General features: G+C 49.5%; 1 protein-coding gene across 1 annotated transcript; it reads left to right on the forward strand.

The window, feature by feature from the left end:
- Positions 1-8835: 8835 nt before the first annotated feature.
- EEF2 (eukaryotic translation elongation factor 2) lies at positions 8836-18399 on the forward strand. Its single transcript, XM_079770752.1, has 15 exons — positions 8836-8933; positions 9903-10117; positions 10936-11117; positions 11202-11413; positions 11949-12127; positions 12289-12394; positions 12841-12954; positions 13189-13327; positions 13489-13684; positions 14389-14647; positions 15273-15380; positions 16092-16445; positions 16758-16940; positions 17021-17153; positions 17689-18399. The coding sequence occupies exons 1-15, from the start codon at positions 8931-8933 to the stop codon at positions 17880-17882; spliced, it is 2577 nt and encodes an 858-aa protein (XP_079626878.1). The 5' UTR covers positions 8836-8930; the 3' UTR covers positions 17883-18399.
- Positions 18400-19226: the final 827 nt, after the last annotated feature.

Below are 19226 nucleotides of genomic sequence, written 5' to 3' on the forward strand. Positions count from 1 at the left end.
GAGGATATGTTTTTATTGATTTTAGAGAGAGAGAGGAGAGAAAGAGAGAGAGAGAAAAACATCAATGTGAGAGAGTAACATTGATTGGTTGCCTCCCCTACACACCCTGACCAGTGATCGAACTCACAACCTAGGTATGTGACCTGACCGGAATCGAATCTGAAACCTTTTGGTGTACGGGATGTAGCTCCAACCAACTGAGCCACCCATCCTGGGCCAGTATAATGTTTGACCAAATATCTGGGCACCGTGGCTGCTTCAGGTAGAAGCATAAATTTAACCATCACATGGGGTAAGATAGATTTGTGTGACCCAGGGGGAGGGGCAGAGGGGATGGAAAGAAATGGATGGAGTCAGGAGGTTTGTTTTTAAGTGTACAATCAGGTAAAGAGTGTTGATATTACCACATGCTAATTTTAAAACATTTCTATCACCCCCAAAAGAAATGCCATTCCCCTTAGCAGTAACTCCCTAAACACCTCCCCAGCCCTTGGCAACCACGAATCCACTCTCTGTCTCTGTGGATTTGCCTGTTCTGCACATTTCATATAAATGGAATCTTGCAACATGTGTCCTACTTCCTGCAATCCTAAACATGACTGAGAAATCTACCCTCAAAGCCCCCAGCCTCTTCTCAGCTCTGGACTCCATGTCCACCTACCTTTGCACTTGCATGTGGTATGGTCTCATCATTTCTCACACACACACCATGCCCATGCTGAGCTTTCCATCTTTCCCACTGAACCTGCTCCCTGCTCTTTTCATGTTCTCAGAAAATGGAAGCTCTGTCCTTCGATTTTATTGGGCCAAAACCTTGAAGTCAGTCTGGACTCTCATTCTTCACATTCATCACGTCAGCCAAAACTATCTGTCCCATTGTCCAAATCTATTGTAAATCAGCCCACTTCTGACCCCCTCCATGAGGGCCACTTAGATCCAGCTCCCATCATCTCCAGACTGGACCAGCACAGTCCCCCTCTGCCCTTGCCCCACAACAGACTATCTATAAATGGCCAATAGAGGGCGTCCATGAGCACGAGTCAGGTCCCACCCCTTCTCTAACCAGAGCCAGGGCTCCCACCTCCCTGGGGCAAAAGCCCAAGTCCTTCCAGAGGCCCACAAGTGCTCACTTACTCTCCACCACCCGACTCTTGCAGCCACAGGGGCTTCCTTCCTGTTCCTCTAATACTCCAGGATGGACACTGAGGGCAGGATCGTTCTGAGTGGCGGGGGTGAGGTGGCAGGCACCATGGACTATTGCACAGCATCCTTGGTCTCCACAAACTCCATGCCAGGAGTACCCCCATTGTGACAACCACAGGTATCACCTCGTGTCTCCTGGTGCTAGAATCATTCCCAGGTGTAATCCACTGATATAGGGCAAGGTTTACAGCAGGGTGTATCAGGGTGTGTTTTTTTTTATTGGGATCTCTACTCATAAGTTCCCCTATGCACAGGGGAAAGTATTGTTCAATGTTTTTGTTTAAAAAGTAAAATTCAGCCCTAGCCGGTTTGGCTCAACGGACAGAGTGTCGGCCTGGGGACCAAAGGGTCCCGGGTTTGATTCTGGTCAAGGGCAGGTACCTTGGTTGCAGGCTCCTCCCGGGCTGGGGTCCTCCTGGGGGCTCATGCAGGAAGCAACCAATCGATGTGTTTCTCTCACATGGATGCTTCTACTCTCCCTAAAATAATCAATGAAAAAATATCCTTGGGTGAGGATTAACAAACAAACAAACAAACAAACAAATAAATAAAACAGAAAAGTAAAATTCAAAAATAAATAAATAAAAAGTAAAATTCAACTGAGTAAATTTGAAAATTTAATTGGCTCTATTAAGTGATTCATTAATAAGGTAGCATCCCATATAGCAAGTAAAAGAGTGCTCCAAGGATGATGTACAAAATAGGTTCTATAGCAAGAAGGGTGGAGCAAGGGATATTGACAAAAGAAAAGGGAGGATTGTTTTGGGGCTGGGACATCTCTTCTTTGGGGAAGAGAAGGGGAAGCATTTTTACCATGCAGATATTGCCTTTTCTTTCTATGGGGGATGGAGAGGGCCAGACTACCAAAAGATTCCACACTGGTTGATTAAGATTACATTTCTGGGAGAAACTGAAACTCTATCAGATCAGTTTGGCATCATGGGCTTTTATTTATTTACTAGTGCCCTGGTGCACGAATTCGTGCACATTGAAAGGAAATTAATTAGAAGGTGGCTGGAGGGCAGGATTTGGTGAGAAGGCCCGGACATGCCCTGGAGCCAACCTCCCACGGTCCCTCCTGGCCAGCTGCACCTGGGGCAGCACAGCAGCTCAAAGGACGTCCCCTGGGGGGAGTGAATGGGGTCCCTTGGCCTGGCCTGCAGGGATCGGGCTGAAACCGGCTCTCTGACATCCCCGGGGGGTCCCGGATTGTGAGAGGGTGGTTCTTGGGTGACGCACCCTGGAATCGGGTTCCCTCCTCTCTGGTTCCGGGGTGTGTCACCCAAGAACCACCACTGCCAAGTCACTGCAGCTCAGCAGCTCCTGTGTTGTGGTCTGACCCCCTGGTGGTCAGTGTGCATCATAGCTACCGGTCGGATGGTAAGAGATCATTTATTGGGTACATTACAGAGGTAGAAAAAGTAATTCCTAGAAGAAATGGGCTTAGAAAACAAGTTATAGAGGTAAAGGAAGGGCCCGTGGATCTTGGGAGTGAGGAAACTGATAGTAACATGCCTGGAGGCTTGTGGGAGGCGGAGTGTAAGGGAAGGGAAAGGCACTGGGCGTGCTTCTGGGAGGGAGAGCCTGGCATCATGGGTTTTTAGTGTGAGTGACACCATTTTGGGCCTGTGGTTTTCTCTTGAATATTTTATATGCAGAATCTGAGGTTCAGAAAGGTTATGTAATTTGCCATGGTCACACAGCCAGTGAGGGCAGAACTAGAATTTAAATTCAGGATGTCTGGCTTGGGGTAAATCAGAAATACATCTGGAAAATAGTAATGAGGCAGAGCTGCTCCCTGATTAAACCACACTTTTTTTATTGTTTTCAGAGAGGAAGGGAGAGGGAGAGAGAGAGAGATAGAAACATTAGAAACATCAATGATGAGAGAGAATCACTGAACAGTTGCCTCCTCACGCCCTCCACTGGGGATCGAGCCTGCAACCTGTGCATGTGCCCTTGACCGGAATCAAATCTGGGACCTTTCAGTCCACAGGCCAACACTCTATCCACTGAGCCAAACCAGTGGATTTTATTGTGGTAAAATATATATAACGAACATTTTACCTTTTATTTTACTTTATTTTATTTTTTAATTTAAATTTTTTATTGTTTAAAGTATTACCTATGTCTCCTTTTCCCCCCATTGACCTCTCCCCGGCTGTTCCCACCCCCGAGCACATGCACAGACAGTAGGAGGGTGAGGGCATGTACAATTTACCATTTTAATTGTACAGTTTCAGTTTATTAAGCACATTCACATTTTTGTGCAACCATCTGCAGAAGTTTCTCATCTTACCAAATTGAAACTTGTCCCCATTAAAGACTAACTTGCCCATTTCTCTTCCCCCAGCCCCTGGCACCCACCATTCTACATTCTGTTTCTGAATTTGACTCCTCTAGGGACCTCTTATAGGTGGGATCACACAGTATTTGTCCTTATGTTGTTATTGGAGAAAAGCGTGGATGGTCTTTTTCTGTTGCTAGTGGGAGTGGGGTTCTAGGGGTACCACTGGAATAAGCATTTTCCGGAGGCCCCCAAGAGAGCATATGTGGTGGAAAGCTTTATTTGCATGGAACTACATTCTTGGGTTTCCAAAGTCCCATTTCCCTTAATCCAGTCCTGGAAGATGTGCAGCTGAGGATTCAGTAGAGCTAAATGCAAAGCCAGTGTCCAAAGTTTCTGTTCCATGGTGGAGCTAGGTCCAGTTTAGTATCAGGCTAGGTGCAGTCCATTAGTCCATTGTGTGTGGGCCACGTGGGGAAATGCAGGAGAGCAGGAGCATGAGAGTCCCACAGCTGGGAGTGCAAGTGGCAAGAGCCAACCAAGAGTGTAAACTCCTTTGTTTAGGAGATTAAATATCTTTCTATGTTTTATTTTTATGTTTATTTTTGATTTCAGAGAGGAAGGGAGAGGGAGAGAGAGATAGAAACATCAGTGATGAGAGAGGATCATTTATCGGCTGCCTCCTGCATGCCCCCCACTGGGGATGGAGCCTGCAACCTGGACATGTGCCCTTGACTGGAATTGAACCCAAGACCCTTCTGTCCGCAGGCCAGCACTCTATTCACTGAGCCAAACCGGCTAGGGCAGTTGTTGGCAAACTCATTAGTCAACAGAACGGCAAACCGAGGCTCACGAGCTGCAGTTTGCCAACCACTGCGCTAGGGCAAAGATTAAGTATCTTAAATCTGCCCATGCAAAAAATAAAAATAAAAAAAAAATCTGCCCATGCTTGCAGTGGCCATGCCTACCCTGGTCAATGACCTGTTCCCAGGTGTGACTGACAGGAAAGTACCTTTCCTATTTTACCCAGACTTGCCTGGGCATGCATCTAAACTGTGCTTCCTGGCAAGGCTGCACAAATGGCATGCCTATACACTTTGGTTTTCCCTTTGCTCTTCGTTATTCATAACTAGGTTAAATTACAACACTATCACTGTGACTGACTTATTTCATTGAGCATAATGTCAAAGTTTATCCATGCTGTATTTAGGAATTTCTCCTTTTCGAGGTTGAATAATATTCCATTATGTGTACCAGTATAGACCTCTAGTCCAGTGGTCGGCAAACTGCGGCTCACGAGCCACATGCGACTCTTCGGCCCCTTAAGTGTGGCTCTTCCACAAAATACCACGGCCAGGGCAAGTCTATTTTGAAGAAGTGGCGTTGGAAGAAGTTTAAGTTTAAAAAATTTGGCTCTCAAAAGAAATTTCAATCGTTGTACTGTTGATATTTGGCTCTGTTGACTAATGAGTTTGCCGACCACTGCTCTAGTCTAAACCATGCCTTTTTGAGTCACTGGTTTCTGGCTCTTACTAACTGGTTGGCCTTGAGCAGATAACTAAACTTCTCTGAGCCCCAGTTTGCTTCTGCATAAATAACCCCTCCAAAGCCCCGCTGTGTGGGGAGGATTAAGCGAATTAACTGATTTAAAGGGTGGGGGCAGCATCTAATCCAAGGGGTTGCAGTAACTGCCTCTGGTCAGCAGGGGCCGCTATGGCCACTTCTGCGCCCTCCCTGCACCGCAGGAAGCACATGCGTAGTGGAGTCTCCCTGCAGAGGTCACTTCTTTCGCGTGGTTATTCCTTTCTCCGCGCGCCCCCCACCTCCGCGTGCCCCCCACCTCCGCGTCCCCTCCTTGTATTTATTACTGCAGACCCTGAAGGAGGCTATGGTTGCTTTTGCTCACTCCTGTAGCCCCGTGCCTCCTCAGGCTTTTGCTAAATGTGGGTCTGAGGATGGCGGTTGGGAGAGAGGTCCCCAGCCAACATTAGGCCCCTTCTTTCAGCTGTGGGCCTGAACACCTCTCCATGAAGGTTAACAGTGTTTGGGTGGGGACGGGGAGAGACTTACATTTACCTATTCCCCCTAAACTTTCCCCCGCTTCTGCAACTTATATTAATTAAATTTTCTCAATAAGCAATCTATTCATTCAAGAGCAAATTCTACGTCCTCTTAATGGAAACTTCTGTGTTTTTTCTCTGAAATGCCCCAATTTGCAAGGAAGTGCTGTGAGGTGCCTAATACGGAGCCTAGCACACAGTAGGTGCTCAGTGCATTTAAAGATATAAAATTTTTTTTAAAGATTAAACAAATTTATTGAGAATGGGAAACTGGACACCTATTGCTGAAAACTGGTCAAATGGCACATGCACTTGCCTTGTAAAATTAACATAAAACCTGTCAGGAACACAGGTGTGGGTGTTTAAAGACCCGAGCTTGAGCAGATGGAATTGACATCTGCTGCCTGCCACTCCCTCTGCAGCTTTGAGCCTCAAAAAAAAAAAAATAGATATTTATTGAGCAGCTCCTGCCTGTCTCAGTTTCACCCTGGGTTAAATGCAGGATGGTGATAGCAATCTTTGCTTAAACGAAATCAGTGTTGGGACATCACTTTACCAAGCAAAATGTGCAATGCATTTGCGGAGCGTGGGGGAGTAGAAGGAGTGCATAGGTTTTTTATAGAGTCCAGACTCGCTTTTACATCTCTTTTTGCTGACGCATGTCTCCCCTTTTTCCCAGCTCAGGAAAACCACTGCAGTCCCTCTCCTTTTGACAGAGTGCATTCAAAGGAAGATTCACTGAAAGAGGTTTACTTGCGCTATTGAAAATATCATTCATTGATGTAAAAAATACTGAGTGCCTACTGTGTACCAGGCATTGAGCTGGGCTCTTTATAAAGAATAAAGGTAACAAAATTGAATGCCAATTTGTTCCTTGGAGCCAATGATCTAAAATACAACCATTCCTTAGGGTTAGATTAGGACAAATGCAAAACAGTTTTCTTGCACCTCCCCCTGGAGAGGAAGTGAAATGGAGAGTGAGGTTGCCCAGGATAGGAAGCGCTTATCCCTGGTCCTGAGACTTTGTAAAACAGTCCCTGAATTAAATGTCTTGTTTAAAAATTTTCTTTATTGATTTTTCAGAGAGAGAGGAAGAGGGAGAGAAAAACATAGATTTATTGTTCCACTGATTTATGTATTCATTGGTCACTTCTTACATATGCCTTGACCAGAGATCAAACAAAAAACCTTGGAGTATCAGGACTGTACTCCAACCAACTGAACTACCTGGCCAGGACCTTAAATGTTTTGTTTTTTTTAATATATTTTTATTGATTTCAGAGAGGAAGGGAGAGGGAGAGATAGATAGAAACATCAATGATGAGAGAGAATCATTGACTGGCTGCCTCCTGCACACCCCACACTGGGGATCGAGCCCGAAACCCAGGCATGTGCCCTTGGCCGGAATCGAAACCAGGACCCTTCAGTCCACAGGCTGATGCTCTACTCACTGAGCCAAACCGGCTAGGGCCTTAAATGTCTTAATAGCAATGCTAGCTAATTAAAATAGCTGATATGTATTGAGAACTGAGTCAGGCATGGTGTTAATCCCTTTACATGCATTTAGTTAATCCCTTTATGTGTATTTACTCTCCCCGAACAGGGAGCACTGCTTCCTGTTTGTACCCCCATTGTGCAGATGAGGAACTGAGGCACAGAGAAATTCAAGTAACTAGTGTAAGAACACATACTAATGAAGTGGTATTCTGTTCACTGGTATATCCATATATAGCATAGATATCTATGCACCAATAGCAATGCCTGGTACATGGTGGACACTCAATCTGTCTTTGTGGAAATGAGTGATGAGCACCTGATTAAAAAAAACACTTTTAAGCTGGATCCCGGGTCCGCGTGAGGCTGTGCGCCCCTGGATCCGGGTGAGGCTGGGTCCCAGGTCCGGGTGAAGCTGGATCCTGGGTCCGGGTGAGGCCACGCGCCCCTGGGTCCGGGTGAGGCCACACGCCCCTGAGTCCGGGTGAAGCCGCGCCCCTGGGTCCGGGTAAGACCAAACCAGAGGGAGTCGGACCTGCATTACCACCATTTGTCCACCATCCAGAGCTGAAAAGTCAGTGCCGACATGTACACACAAGGAACGGGTGGACATTGAAATTGGGTCTCAAAAGAACTGTTGGTCCAGAAAGAAACTCACTACACACTGATTCATTTGCCTGTCAGCATAACTATTATTGCTCCTCGCACATTCGGTTCTTATAAGTATATTTCTAGTAACACATGATCTCACTCATCTAGGGGAAATGATGAACAACATAGACTGATGAACAAGAACAGACCCAGAAACAAGGAGGCATTGATCGGACTGTCGGGCCTCAGAGGGAGGGAAGGGGAGGGTGGGGGTAGGGGGGAGAGATCAACCAAAGGACTTGTGTGCATGCATACAAGCCTAACCAATGGTTAAGGACAACAGGGGGGTGGGGGCATCCGTGGGGAGGGGTGGGGGATGGGAATGGGGGGATGAGGACAAATATGTGACACCTTAATCAATAAAGAAATTAAAAAATTAAAAAAACTTTTATTTGAAATAATTATAGACATGTAGTTTCAAAAGTAGTACAGAGAGATTCTAAGTACTCTTTCCCCAGCCTCTCCCAGTGGTATCATTTTACATAATATCAAAACCAGAAAATTGACTTTGGTACAATCTATTGTAATGTGCTTTCTTTTTTATTTTTTCTCTTTTTTTTTCCCTACCCCTACCCACTAGCGGCCGACCCTGCGTCCCTGCCACCCTGGTGGTGACGTTGCGACCTGTCCTTCTGTAATGTGCTTTCTTAATTTTAAACTTTTATTGATTGATTTTAGAGAGAGGGAGAGAGAGAGAGAGAGAGAAGCATTGATTTGTTGTTGCACTTATTTATGCATTCGTTGGTTGCTTCTTGTATGTGTGCTGACCAGAGATGGAACCTACAACCTTGGTGATCCCCTCCATGCTCTAACCAACCGAGATACCCAGCCAGGACTTATTGTGCTTTTTAATGTTTGGCATTTTGCAAGCTATGATTACTATTCTCAGCTAAAACGGCACTTTTTGCTTTATGAACCTGAGTATTGCATCTCAGAGGCGTGCCTCCAGCTAAGGGGCCGACCCCAGGGAAATCCAGTTGCAGAACGCAGATGCCTTATCCCATAGCAGCTCCACCCGCACCTAAAGGGTTACCTGAGAGAGCACGTCCGCACGCCTGCGCACGACGTCTCTTCGCCCCGCCCCCGCAGCGCAGTCAGATGATCAGCCCAACCGGCGTTGGCCTATAAAAGGTCGGGTGTTGACGTCAGCGTTCTCTTCCGCCCGCGTCGCCGCATCTTCGGCGCGATTCCCTTCTCTCGGATCTACCTGGGAGAATCCACCGCCATCCGCCACCATGGTAAGCAATACCGTCTGGCTGGGGGCCTAGAACGGTGGCGGGGCCCCTGCGGGGCCGGCGCTGCCGGGTCTGGAGTGCTGGGGCCGGTTGGACAGGAAGGAGACATGGCGGTGGCCGGGCTGGCGGGCCTGGGGTTGGGAAAGCGGCGGCCGCCATGTCTGCGCCGTGCTGCTCGCTTCCGAGGGCGCCGCCGTCTCACGGGACCCGGGGCCCGGCTAGAGCTGGGGCGGAGGCGGGGTTGGGTGTTAATGATGATGTGGCAGATGCTGTAATGGCGGGCGCCGCCAAGGCAGCGGGGAAAGGGGGAGCCGCCTTATGTAATCCACCGGTCGGGAGTTTAAGTTCGACTTTCTGTCGGGAACAGGGAAACGGCAAAACCAAGAGAGCCAGGCCCCAAAAGCCTTTTTCTAATGTTGGCCTGGCTCCTTAACTGTGTTTGTAGCGCCCAATTGTGAAGCCGACTCCGGAGCCACGAGGTGGAGGCTTGCAGTGCGCAAGCTTCTCACCAGATGGAGGGTGGCATATTTAGGAATCTTACGGGGTGGGTGGCCCTGTCTTACCCCAGGCGGAAGGGTGACCTTGGGTTTTAAAGAACCTGTTTAGTTGGGTAAAGCATAAGAAATCCCAGTGGCAATAGGGGGGAGAGTTTGGGGGGAGCTTTATACCGTCCATGTTTTTTAATTGCACACACGTCACCCCATCTACAGGAAATTGGTTGTCATTAATCCCAGCCCCACATTCTGGGTTGTCACTTCTAAGTGACAACTAGAAATCTGGGTTTTCAGAAATGGGACAAGTGGCATTTTTAAAAGGGGTATCAGCAGAGACCGGGGAGTTACTCGGGTGGGAGTTGGGGTTGTCCCAGGATCAGCCCACTCCTGGCCATGGTGCTGGCCGTATATCGATTGTAGTCTTGGTGCCAAGCCTGGTTCCTGGACCCGCCTGAGCCTCCCCTTTCCCCCGGCCTAGGTGAACTTCACAGTAGATCAGATCCGGGCCATCATGGACAAGAAGGCCAATATACGGAACATGTCCGTGATCGCTCACGTGGACCATGGCAAGTCCACGCTGACGGACTCCCTGGTGTGTAAGGCCGGTATCATCGCCTCTGCCCGGGCTGGGGAGACCCGCTTCACGGACACCCGGAAGGATGAGCAGGAGCGTTGCATCACCATCAAGTCAACGTGAGCAAGCTCTGGTGCTCTTTGGACGGGAGGGGAGGTACTCAACTGGAGCCTGGTGTGCAGACAGACCTCAGACACAGTCACTTTCCTGAGGGGCTTCTGGGAAGGAGTCTGGATTTTTGAATTATGAGAGACAATGAGGTTCAATATAGTGAGATAGGAAGCTCTGCAGCCAGGGAGAGACAGTGATGGGAGTGGGATTGGGACTTGCAGAGGAAGAGGGGCTTAACCCAGTGATTTCCCCATTCCAGGGGGGAAGGACCTTTAGGCAGTATCTGGGAGTGCCCCCTCCAATGTCAGATTCCTGATCCCAGATGTCAGTGGGGTGAGAACCCAAAGCAAAGTGACTGAAATTGCTGTTTGTTTTCCGTTGGGAATTTGTGAGCGTCCCTTTATCTGCTCTGAGACCATTTCAGCGGGGGCTGAAGGGCACAGGGATGGGTGAAAGGTGGTCTTCCCCGGGCATGTAGTTGCTATTTGGAATCAGGTGTGTTGAGCTTGGGAGGACCCATGCTGGGGACTGGGCAGGTGGGCTCTTCCCTTTGTAGCTGATACGAGGGAGGTAGGCAAAGGCTCTTTTGTGGGAGATCTGAAGTCTGTCTCGAGGGAAGAGGAATGCAGTGGAGAAAGTGGTGCAGTGTCCTCAGGGCTGTGGGTCTGGCCTGTTACCACATACTGTCGTGCTTAGGGATTATTTGTCCTGACTGCCCTTGGGCTGGAACCCCAGGCTGACCTCTGCGGTTTTCGGAGGACAGTGAAGAGCTATAGAATGGGGCAGGTGTGCCTTTTGTTCATCCAACCTGTCCCAATCTCCTTAGGGCCATCTCCCTCTTCTACGAGCTCTCAGAGAACGACTTGAACTTCATCAAGCAGAGCAAGGATGGTTCCGGTTTCCTTATCAATCTCATTGACTCTCCTGGGCACGTGGACTTTTCCTCCGAGGTGACAGCTGCCCTCCGTGTCACCGATGGTGCCTTGGTGGTAGTGGACTGTGTGTCTGGTAAGCAGCAGGTTTCCTCATCCCTGGCTGGGAACCTGGGGGTGTCCCCTCTCTGGCTGACGAAAAGTCTCTGTCCACCCCCAGGCGTGTGTGTGCAGACGGAGACAGTGCTGAGGCAGGCCATTGCAGAGCGCATCAAGCCTGTGCTGATGATGAACAAGATGGACCGGGCTCTGCTTGAGCTGCAGCTGGAGCCTGAGGAGCTCTATCAGACTTTCCAGCGCATTGTGGAGAATGTCAATGTCATCATCTCCACCTATGGAGAGGGCGAGAGCGGCCCCATGGGCAACATCATGGTAAGTGTCCTGCCAGCTGAAGTCGGGATCCCTCAACAAGCTCCCGTCTAGCCCATTGCATTCCTCCCATCCTTCCCATGGGGTGGGCTGTGTTCTTCCCACAGACTGGAAAGGGCTGTGACCTCCCTCTCCCTCTGTGGGGACTGTCCTGGGGGAACCACAAGTCTGGTCCCTTGGGTCTTCTTGGAGGATCTGAAAGTTGGTTTTTCTAGGAATGTTGGGGTGACAAAGAATGGGGCTGGAATGCTTTTAGTACCGACTTCATCTAACACTTCAATTTTTGGGGAGACTTTGTGGTAGGGGGTACCCTGCCTGCTGAAGCAGGCTCGGGGCAGTCCCCTCTGTGTTACTGCTAACCCTTGCTGGTGGAGGAGATGAAGGCAAAGTTGGGCATCCTGTACATGATGACTAAAATTTCTTCACTTTGACCTGATGGCCATTGATGAAATCTGATGTCTGAAGCCCATGGCACCCAGGGACTTGGTAGCTGGGGTTTCTGTTTGTCCCCATTCACAGCTTGCTCTTGTTCTCTTAGATTGACCCTGTCCTTGGGACTGTTGGCTTCGGGTCTGGTCTCCACGGTTGGGCCTTCACTCTGAAGCAGTTTGCAGAGATGTATGTGGCCAAATTTGCCGCCAAGGGTGAGGGCCAGCTGGGGCCTGCTGAGCGGGCCAAGAAAGTAGAGGACATGATGAAGAAGCTGTGGGGTGACCGGTGAGTGCTGCAGGGAGGAGCAGGGCGTTCTGCAACAAATCTGCGAGGTGGGCAGGGAATTGTAGGTGGTGATGTGGCTCAGGAACACCTCCTGTCCGTGGGGTCATTTTGTCTAACCTTGATTTGGGCCCCCTAGCCTCATTGTGTTGGGCCTTCCCCAGGTACTTCGATCCAGCCAATGGTAAATTCAGCAAGTCCGCCACAAGCCCTGATGGCAAGAAGCTGCCACGGACATTCTGCCAGCTTATCCTGGACCCCATCTTCAAGGTGAGCTGCTGCATGTGCTTGATGGATGTGCATTCCCTAGGCTGCCCTGGGGTCTAGTGGCTCCTGGCAGGGCCAGGTTCAAGATGGCTGCTGGGATATTGGTGAGACAGCACCACAGTAAGGGCGAAATCCCCAGGGCCATCAGCATCTCTGGCTGGGGTTGGTTAGGTGAGCTGAGTCAGGAAGGTCTGGGTTTTGCTCTGCCAGCCACTGGGGTTTAAGTACTTGTTAGTTAAAATGTTTTCATGGTCTGTAAGTCAGAATAGACTTTTTTTGATCTATTGGGAGATGTCCCCAAGGCTTGCCCTGTCTGGGTCAAGTCCTTTGTGGTAAGGTGTGAGGATTTTTGTAACCTTGCCTCTCTCTGCTCTGTGTATGGCCTTACTTAGGCTTCTCAGTAGGAAGCAGCTGCAGGCTTCCTAATATGTTCCCAAACCCCCAATTAGGTATTTGATGCTATCATGAATTTCAAGAAAGAGGAGACAGCAAAATTGATTGAAAAACTGGACATCAAGTTGGACAGTGAAGATAAGGACAAAGAAGGCAAACCACTTCTGAAGGTGAGCATGAGGGGCTGTCCAAGAGTCTCCATCAGGGCTCCCTGCCAGTGGTGGGCTCTGGCTTTGCTGTTGGAAGCATTCCCAGCTGCAGCATGGCTACCGGCAGGGGTGGGCAGAAGACCTCAGGTGTTTGCATGGCTCTTCTAGAGGGAACCATGCATTTTGAGTAACCTTGGTGAGCACGTGATGCTGAAGGTTTTCCTCAGAATTGCCTCTCCTGGCCCTTCTGTGTAGGCTGTGATGCGCCGCTGGTTGCCCGCTGGCGATGCCCTGCTGCAGATGATCACCATCCATCTGCCCTCTCCCGTGACAGCTCAGAAGTACCGCTGTGAGCTCCTGTATGAGGGTCCCCCCGACGATGAGGCAGCCATGGGTATGTAGGGTTCACCTGAAGGCTGGGGGGTGGGGGTGGGGAGAGCAGCCTATGGTTAGAAGGCTGCTCATTGCCAAGCTTAAGGGTCTCAGGATTCTGGAAGGCTGAACCCTAAGGGAATCATGCTTTCTTTGGTGGATTTTTCTTTTTTTCTTTTTCAGGCATTAAAAGCTGTGACCCCAAAGGACCCCTTATGATGTACATTTCCAAAATGGTGCCGACCTCTGACAAAGGCCGGTTTTATGCCTTTGGTCGAGTCTTCTCAGGGCTGGTGTCCACCGGCCTGAAGGTCAGGATCATGGGTCCTAACTACACACCAGGGAAGAAGGAGGACCTGTACCTGAAGCCGATCCAGAGGTGAAGTGCTTGGCTAGTCCTTTGTGACCCAGGGCTGGTCCCAGCCCTCCCTCCCTGCTCCAAGCTGCAGGAGGAGTAGGAGTTCAGAGGGGTTTTACAGGAAGTGCCCAGCAGGATGTAGTACTGAGCCCTCTGGCCACCTTTTGTCCTCAACCTGGAGAGGCTTGTGTGGATGAGGTACAACAGGAAGTAGGGGGCTCGCTCCCCCCAATAATCAGGGTAGAATCCCTTCCCTGAGTTAGAGGCAGATGTTCCTGATCTCCCAACAGTGGCAACACAGTTTATTGTCACCTACCCAGAGAGCAGGTGCTGACCTCAGAAATGCCAGTCTTTTGTCAGCCCTCCCCCTAAACCTACTCCAGGGCATTGGTGGTGGGAAGATAGAACTTGGATCCCCTCCTCACGGGTTGCTCACACCACACTGCCTTTTCTCAGCCCTGGGTCAGGTGTATGGAGCCCTGCATGGGGGATGTAGGAATGGCAGGTAGTGCTCTGTCTTGGTACCCAGGAGCCAGCACTTTGCTGAGACAGTCACCTGGGTTACAGTGGAGAGTCAAGGCTTAACATCCTGGGGGGTGGCACCACCACTCAATGCAGGAGGGCTGACCACAGGCTCCAGAAGGAAGGGCTTTGTCTTCCAGCCATTCCGGGCGGGACCTGGCACCACAGTGGTGTTGCATTGATACCTTTTGTCTCTCCCCCAGAACAATCTTGATGATGGGCCGTTATGTGGAGCCCATCGAGGATGTGCCTTGCGGGAACATTGTGGGCTTGGTGGGTGTGGACCAGTTCCTTGTGAAAACAGGCACCATCACCACCTTCGAGCACGCCCACAACATGCGGGTGATGAAGTTCAGCGTGAGCCCTGTCGTCAGGGTTGCCGTGGAGGCCAAAAACCCGGCTGACCTGCCCAAGCTGGTGGAGGGCTTAAAGCGGCTGGCCAAGTCAGACCCTATGGTGCAGGTGGGCAGGTTCCCTGGCAGGAGGCACCACCACCACCTGCAGGGTCAATTTGTTGGTGTCTGAGCTGAAAAGATTGGGTGGTTTCTCATATAAGGAGGGACTTCCAATTGGAACTGTTTGGAAATTCAGGTCTGTGTTAAACGCACACCTTCCCCAAAAGAGCTGTTGCCCTTTTTTAAAAAAAGTTTGTATTTTTGTTGATTTCAGAAAGGGAGAGCAAGAGAGAAACATCAATGATGAGAGAGAATCATTGATTGGCTGCCTCCTGTACACCCACACTGGGGATTGAACGTGCAACTTGGGCATGTGCCTAGGCTGGGAATCTTCTGGTTCATAGGTTGACGCTCAACCACTGAGCCATGCTGGTAGGGCACTGCTGCTCTTTTTAATGTCAGTTTACTGTCCAGGAGCCCAGGCCTTGGATCTCTATAGACTGGCTATAGATGATGGGTCTTTTTAGGCTAACACAGAACCAGCAAATAAAGGCTCATATGACTCCTTGCTCCCCCCCCCCCCATGGGCCCTGAAAATGTCACTAAAAACCTCCAACTAGAAGGGATGCTTGGAGCCTGCCATTCTCAGTTCTTTGGTTTTGATTCTTGGCTTAACATATGGCCTCTTTCAGTGCATCATTGAGGAGTCGGGGGAGCACATCATTGCTGGGGCTGGTGAGCTGCACTTGGAGATCTGCCTGAAAGACCTGGAGGAGGACCACGCCTGCATTCCCATCAAGGTGAAGCATGCTGTCTCTAGTAGGGGTAGGGATGGATGGCATGGAGGGATGGCAGAGCCCTTGTCCAGGCTGGGCTCTGATGATTCCCTCCTTTCCACCCACGCCTAGGAGATAGGGTGACTTCGCCATGTGAAACCAGCAGTTCATACACATCCTCAACAGCTTTGAGGTTGGAATGTGGGGAGACTGCTTTCCAAAATCTCCAAATACAAGCTTCTGAAGAGCATAGACATTTAGTAGCCAACCTTAGGCCCAGTTGCTGGCCCTGTTTTTCATTCTCTACTTTTTCAAATAACTGAGTTCGGATCTGTGTTCATTAAGTCCCTTAAATTGCATTCCGCTCATAGAAATAACATCTCCCCCCTCCCCCAAGTTAACTGCTTTTTCATCTTGTCTTCCATGTGTCAAAATAGGATCAGGCTAGTGCCTACATTTTGCATATTGCTTCTTTTCAAGTAATAACTGCATAGAATTTCACAAGATAAATTTTTCTTTAGCCAGTCCTATTGACAGTGGGTAGCCCCCTGCAAGGGAAGAGCTGCATACTTTGTATTTATGCAGAAGTGAGATGTGCATGGCTCTGTGCTACTAAATTAAAACTAGTCGTTCTGATTTTTGTGCCCATTGCCGGTCTGTTTTCTGAGTCTCATTAGGAGACCCCTCTCCTGGGCGGTCACTTCTGCAGGCCTGACTTCTGTGCTCCTTTTGCAGAAATCCGATCCTGTTGTCTCCTATCGTGAGACAGTTAGCGAGGAGTCGAATGTGCTCTGTCTGTCCAAGTCTCCCAATAAGCACAATCGACTGTACATGAAGGCGCGGCCCTTTCCTGATGGCCTGGCTGAGGACATTGACAAGGGTGAAGTGTCTGCCCGCCAGGAGCTCAAGCAGCGGGCCCGATACCTGGCTGAGAAGTATGAGTGGGATGTGGCTGAGGCACGCAAGATCTGGTGCTTTGGGCCTGATGGCACTGGGCCCAATATCCTTACTGACATCACCAAGGGTGTGCAGTATCTCAACGAGATCAAGGACAGCGTAGTGGCTGGCTTCCAGTGGGCCACAAAAGAGGTGAGGGGCCACTTGGTCATCCAGCTGGAAAATCATTAGCATCAGAGTCCATCAATGGGACTTTGGCACAGGCCCAGTCTCACCTGTGCAGACTTTTGGTGGGGATGGGATCCTTGGGGTTACCTGTTTTCATTTCTGTTAGTGAAGTGGGGCCAGGGAGGAGGGTGAGCTGGCAAGAGATATAAAGATACAAGGTCTCTGTGGTTGCAGACCTGGAGGCTGGCATGGGCAGAGCTGTGTGACTTGGCCTTACCCTCTCAGGCTGCAGTAGAGGCAGGAGCTTGATAGTGATTTTGGCCACTTCCTCTGTAGGGGGCACTGTGTGAGGAGAACATGCGCGGTGTACGCTTTGATGTCCATGATGTAACACTGCATGCTGATGCTATTCACCGAGGGGGTGGCCAGATCATCCCTACAGCCCGGCGCTGCCTCTACGCCAGCGTGCTAACTGCCCAGCCCCGACTCATGGAGCCCATCTACCTTGTGGAAATCCAGGTAGGGAGTCCTGATTGTCCTGCTGCTACTGGTCCCCATCCTACTTAGCAACTGCTAAATAGCCTTTTATTGCCTGACAGTGTCCAGAGCAAGTGGTTGGTGGTATCTACGGAGTCCTGAACAGGAAGCGGGGCCATGTCTTTGAAGAGACCCAGGTGGCTGGCACCCCCATGTTTGTTGTGAAGGCCTACCTGCCTGTCAATGAGTCCTTTGGTAAGTGCTTGCTGGGGTGGCTCTCAAATGCCCACAGTCCACTGTCCTCCAGCCAGACTGATTTAGGATAGACTCGTTTCTTGCCACTTACGCAAGGCCCAGAGTGAGCCAGCCTAATGGGAACCATGGATATAATCTGCAAACTGCTCCCCACTCCCCTGTCCATTTTGGATGTAAAAGCAGCCTCGTTATGTAGGAGGAGAAGGTGGCCCACTTCTTATGGAACTCTGAATTGAATTGGGGGAGTGGGGGAAGTGGTCACTCAGGTGTGTAAATTTGTGAGATCTTAAGATGGAGTCTGGCAGAGAAGTAGCTCAGGCTTACCCTCAGGGTGAACAGCTGGAGATCGAGGGGGTCAGCATTATACTTTGCTTGTTCAGCACTGGTCACTGAGCAAGCCTGGGGTGAGGAGCAGGTTTAAGGGTTTTAATGTCTGATTCTGTCCGAGTTGTCTAGTTTCTGATCTCTCTCGTGTGAGTATTCCCACCTCCAGGGGCTGGCCAGGGTACCAAGTCTGTACCTGCTTCTCCCACAGGCTTCACCGCCGATCTGAGATCCAACACAGGTGGCCAGGCTTTTCCGCAGTGTGTGTTTGACCACTGGCAGATCCTGCCTGGAGACCCCTTTGACAACACCAGCCGCCCCAGCCAGGTGGTGGCCGAGACACGTAAGCGCAAAGGCCTGAAGGAAGGCATCCCAGCTCTGGACAACTTCCTGGACAAATTGTAGGTTGCCCTTCCTGCAGCCACCCAGGTGCCACCCCCCTCACCGGCTCATGATCAACCACAACAAGCCCTCATTCTCCACAACATCTTGAGACTGTCCAGACACAGTGCCGCTCGCCTGGCTGGTTCTGGGGCCACTCTGTGCCATCGCTCAACATGAACACTTGATGCTGTTTCTTTCTATATTTATTTCAAGATTTCAGAGGCAACAGAAATGCCCTGGCTACAGGGACTTATTTGGCTGGTGGGGGAGGTGGAATGGGACACCCAACACTTCTTCCCATTTCTGAGGAAAACTCAAATGTTCAAGAAAAAAAAAAAAAAGAATTAAAACGCATTAAGAGGTTTATTTGGGTAAATGGTCCACAGTGGATTTTCCCCCAGAAAGGGGGAAAGAATAAACAGGTAGACATTTCTGTTTGGACAGAAGCTAGAAGGCAGGAAATTTTGTGCAATGTCACCATGAGCACCTCAAAGCTGTATTAGTGCCATTGGAATAATAAATTTGATTATGGTGGTGATTGTCTTTGTCTGTTGACTTCCTTCTGAGTTCATTCAGGCTGGAATGGACTTCCTTATGCCAGTATGTATGGCCGTGGGTTATACTGTCATACAAAAAGTTCAATGTAAGTAACATTGAAGTGTCAGTTCAAATGTAAGACGACCAGGGCCATCTAATGGAATTTGCTGTGATGGTAAACCAGTCTTAACTATGCAGAGGGGCAGCCACTATCTCCACGTGGCTAGACAGCTGTTGAAATGGGGTCAGTGTAGCCAAGGAACTGATTTTTTTTTTAAAGATTTCTTAAAATTGATTTTTAGACAGCAAGGTGGGGAGAGAAACATCGATCAGCTGTGCCCCACCTTGCCACACATCCCATGACCAATCTGGCAACCTGGTGCAAGGCAGGAAATCCAACCCCCTGAGCTACACTAGCCAGGGCAAGGAAGTATTTAACATTACATTTTCATGGTCTGGTGGTGGTGGGGCTGCCATAATGCTTAGTGCAGGCATGGACAACTAAATTGTCCCTGCTCATGGAGTCCATGGTCCAGTGGGGGAAAAGCCACAAATAATCACACTTGCCACACAAGTTCTCTTGTCCAGCTAGACTCTGGACCCTTGGCATCAAGAAATCCCACCAGATCATTCGTGTTGCTGAGAATTTTTTGCCATTATCTCAGTCATTGCTTCACTATAAAATATACTTGAGTAATTTCATACCTACAAAGAAGTTACAAAGATGTTAGATAACCTCTTACATAACTATTGTACATTTGTCAAGCTGAAAACGGACTAAATGTCCTTTTCAGCGTCCAATCCAGGATACCACAATTGTATTTTAAT

This window comes from Cnephaeus nilssonii, assembly GCF_951640355.1.
Source record: "Cnephaeus nilssonii genome assembly, chromosome: 5".
Taxonomy (NCBI): domain Eukaryota; kingdom Metazoa; phylum Chordata; class Mammalia; order Chiroptera; family Vespertilionidae; genus Cnephaeus; species Cnephaeus nilssonii.